Source organism: Cucurbita maxima, unplaced genomic scaffold, assembly GCF_002738345.1.
Source record: "Cucurbita maxima cultivar Rimu unplaced genomic scaffold, Cmax_1.0 Cma_Scf00012, whole genome shotgun sequence".
NCBI lineage: Eukaryota > Viridiplantae > Streptophyta > Magnoliopsida > Cucurbitales > Cucurbitaceae > Cucurbita > Cucurbita maxima.
In genome coordinates this window covers 3,580,893-3,585,419 of record NW_019272028.1, presented here as the reverse complement: position 1 = coordinate 3,585,419, position 4,527 = coordinate 3,580,893, and the positions used below count along the sequence as shown (strand labels likewise).

At 29.1% G+C, this 4,527-nt stretch overlaps 1 protein-coding gene across 1 annotated transcript in view; it reads right to left on the bottom strand.

The window, feature by feature from the left end:
* Nucleotides 1-3,185: 3,185 nt before the first annotated feature.
* Nucleotides 3,186-4,527, bottom strand: part of LOC111487622 (biotin--protein ligase 2-like) — a 7,232-nt gene continuing 5,890 nt past the window's right edge. The window contains exon 10 of the mRNA XM_023135089.1: nucleotides 3,186-4,138. Coding sequence (XP_022990857.1) covers nucleotides 4,096-4,138 — 43 coding nt within the window. The 3' untranslated portion in view covers nucleotides 3,186-4,095. The remainder of the gene's footprint in view (nucleotides 4,139-4,527) is intronic.

Below are 4,527 nucleotides of genomic sequence, written 5' to 3'. Positions count from 1 at the left end.
TATATATATATATATATATATATATATATATATATATATATATATATATATATATATATATATATATATGAGGAAATTAAAAGCATGATGTAATTACACGTCGTATGATTGCTATAGCATCGAGCAATAAGTTTTCATATATGGTATTGATTAAAAAATGACAGTAAGCTACAAATACAAATAGGAATATCCTATTAGATGTACCTTTTAATTACACAGTAGTATGATTCTATTCTTAACATTAAATCTTAAGTCCATTCATTAATGGGCGAGCCGTATTAAAATTGGAATATAAGAATAAGCATAAAGAGCGATAAAATCAAGGGTTGAATAAGGCTAAAATACGTAGGAGGTCAAGCCACCAATCAAAAGAACGAAGAGAAGTTGGGGTCGAAACCCAAGATCCCTGATCGGTCTAGGCTTGCCCTAGGGTCGACTTCATATGACATCCACGCCCCCAACACCACTCCATCGGTATGATCGTGATTCAACCCAAAATTAAGTCCCTTGACCCTTAAATATTTCCATTAATTTGTTTTAAGAAAAAATTTGTGAAACCAAATTAATTAATATCTAATTATTTTATTATTCTAAATTATCAATTAAAAAAAAAAGGTGGTTCAATATTTTCATCTAATCTTCAAAATAATAATAATAATAATAATAATAATAATAAATAAATAAATAAATAAATAAATAAAATAATGCTAATCATGTTTAGTCTAAACAAACCTATAGTAATAAGCATGGATGGGGATCATAATTAATTAAATGTTATTTCCAATCCCACCAAACATAGGAAAAATTTAATTAATCTATACCATCAATCTCGAATATTTACTTTATATTAAAATATTAATAATTAAATATCGTTAAAAATATTTATATAATTAAATCAATATTTATTATATAGTTAATCTAAATCTAGCTCAATTGGTTGACAATATTTATACGAATTTAAAATGATATTTTAATTTATTAGATTCATTCATTACTATTTAATAAAAAATTGAGTGTAATAAATATTTTTTTTTTTGTCCAGAGCATAAATTATTAAATAATGTAAAATTGAGATGTTATTTTGGTAATTTTAAGTTTATAAAAATTAAAAGGAAATTGAATATATGATTATTATTATTATTTTTTTACCAATTTTACAATAAAAGTTGAAAAAAAGAGTCGGCCAATTCATTATTTACACGTGGAATTGAAAGGGAAATATTAAAAAAAATAAAAGAAAAAGGAAAATGAAGTGATCACATGCAGCATGAAGGATAGCACGTGATTGGAAGGGTGTATGACGTCATTTTCAGTTGACGGTCGGGCACGGAAGTGGAAAAAACAGGAAGATGATAGGGCAGTTCTCTGAGCAGATGATCACGGACAGATACTTTTTAGTTTGACTATTTTTAAACTCCAGTCAACTAACTTATTCCACGTGGCACCTTCACATTCATTCACCGCATCCCCTCTTTATTCTCCACTTTTATTATTTATCCTAGTATTATTATTATTTACTAAATGAATAAAATTTTAAAAATAAAATTAACACTTCCTTTTTAAAAAAATAATATATATAAATGTTTAAAGGTTATTTTAATTTTTTTTAAAATTTAAATACACGGGAAAAAAAATGAAAGTTTTTATTTTATATTATTTTTGGGATAATATTAAAATGAAATAAAATAATGAAGAGTTGATGGAAGTCTCTTATAATGATTAGGGATTTGCAATCCTAATGATTAGGGAGGGAAATTTAATCTTTTTTTTTTTTTTTTTTACTCCCAAAAACTTTTTTACAAAATCCAAATTATTAGATAAAATAAGAAAAAAAAATTCAAATATCAAAATAATATAATTTACAATAATGCTTATAATTTTTTTTATTTAATTAAACCAGAGTAATAAATAGGCAAAAAGATTAGGAAAATAAAACAAAAAATTAAAAAAAAAAAACTATTTATTTAAAAAGGAATTGGGAATTTAAGTTATCGAGGCGTTTTTTTAAAAGTTTGAAATTAGGAATTTAATTTCGGCGCGTGATAGGTGTCATTTTTAATATCTTTATGGAAATGTGCATAATTCCAAATTAAATAAAATAATAAAATAATAATGCCAAAAAGAATAATTATGTCCATAAAATTCTCTCCAATCTTCTTTGATCCACTGCGATTATGCCCAGAATCTTTGACTAATCAATAATTTATTTTCATTTTTATTTTTTATTTTATTTTTTCAGTTATGAGGTGGGAATTTTTATTTAGATGTGAAACAAGAGGAAGCAAAAAATTAATTTATTATATTTAATTTTAGTATTTTTAAATAAATTATCGAAAATATTCTTTTAACTTTTATTAAGAATTTAAAGATATTATTCAAATTTATTCTATTTTTTTTTAATTCGTAGTATTTTTTTATTTTTTATTTTAGGGTTTTATTAATTTTTTTATATTTGAGATAAAATATAAATATTTTTATTAATTTAAAATTATAAAGACTTCCTTTTGACCTGTTAACCCACTTTCTCTTTTCTCCCCCTCTCCTTCACCAAAATATTCCTCCAAAACAGTAAAAAGTAAAAGGGTTAAAGCTTAAAGAGCAAAAATCAATCGAACCCGGTCGATATCTCGGCTTTAAAATATAAAATTTAAAAGAATCGATCCGTTGAAGATTTGATTCAGATAAAGATCAATTTGGCTACGATAATTCTAATTCAAAAACACGATTTTGATGTCAATGGTTTTAAAAGAAGGTGAAGGAACAAAAATAGTGACCATCGATTGTATAGAGATTAAAATAGACTTTTTGAAAGTCGAACGATCTCTAGAATTGGAATAAGCATTAACGAAAGTTTTTAGGGTTGTGAACAAACGAGCGTTCTAAGGATAGTTTAGATCTGACAACAACGTTGCGATGAGATAATGAGTTTTACAGTAAGGTGAAAACAAACCTAGTTTTACAGTAAGACTTCCCCTTTTGCAGCTCTTGATTACCTCAAGCTCTACACACCACGACACTCCCACCACCCAACACAGTTCTGGCATGGCCCATGCTCCACCTAAAACCATACAAAGCTGCCTTTTATGGGGTTGAAGTACATGGGTCATCCAAAGTTTCATACCGTTTCATCCCATTAGGTTCATGTCAGCCTAAGTATAACTCAAATAATTAAGACACGTATCATTGACTAAGAACATCATATATTTGAATCTTCACTCTAACACTACCAAAGACCGGATCACGCATCATTATAAAATGTTTAGTCTAGTATAACAACTCAAGCCCACCGCTAGTAGAATGCATCTACTAGGGAGGAGAGAGGTTTCCACACTCTTATAAGAAATGTTTTGTTCCCCTCTCCAACTAACGTAGGATCTCACAATCAGATACACAGAAAAAGCAACAAAAAAACTAAAGTTCCAATACGAATGACTACAGAGAACAAGACTAAAGAGTTTAGAGACCAAACGTATAATTCGACGTACTTTTTTTTTTTTGTTTATTCAATCCATCCACTGTTCTCCATGTGGAAAGCCAACCCCTTCTTTCTGATAGTGAACCCTAAACAAAAAACCCCAACAGCCGTTAGGAATTATACACAGAAGAAGACATACCAGTTTCTGGGTCTGACATGGCGCCTTCCCACAAGAATCTTTTGTCCTTCTGTTCCTTTACACTCATTTCACAGTCGTAAAGTTCAGATAAGCTCTGGCAGAGAATTTCCCAAGTTTCTAACAAAAAGACATGCTGACTGACTGACTGATTATAGCAATTGTGGGGTCAGTGTTCATCAATTGGAAGCTGTCCCACTTGGAATTCAAGCACATTCAACAGGATGATACAAAACTCTAGCACGTTATGGACCATGGACCCTTCTTAGTAAGTTCAAAGATGAATAATATTTACAACTTCAGTAGAGATCTCATTGTCTAATCATAAAAGGTAAAATCTTTTCATCTTTCTTTACTCCACCATAGAAACAGAGAGATGTTCACCAAAAGTAAATGAAAGCAAGTGTCTACTTCTTATTGCATAAGATTCCATTCCATTTAGCTCATAGTCAGCCATCTGTTAGAGAATGAACAAGCAGTATTCTCACACCAGTTTGCTCTTGATCAGTCCTTTGAAGAAATCTAAGCTGTAGAACAACAGGAAAATGAGATGATCATCAGATTTGAGATCAGATCTTAGCAGTCATTCAAATGCTCAAATTTGTTAAATGCTTGGGGTTGTGAGCTGATGCATGCGATGCAGAAACAGGGCGTGTAGTTCAAAAGGACTTTTAAGGAGTAAATATATCAGAATTAAAAATTTCATCCAACAGGGCAGTCACTTCCTTTATTGAATCATTATGATTGATTATAAAGCAGTTTGAAGATGTTAACTTTATTGACCACTGTTGTTTCTTAGTCATGTATGAATTTGGAATCAATTCACAGTAAATTTAGTAAATAATAATGATTTAGTTTAGTTATGATAGACCTTTTCCTTTTGGAAGCATCTAAGATATACACAGGAAGGGGGGGG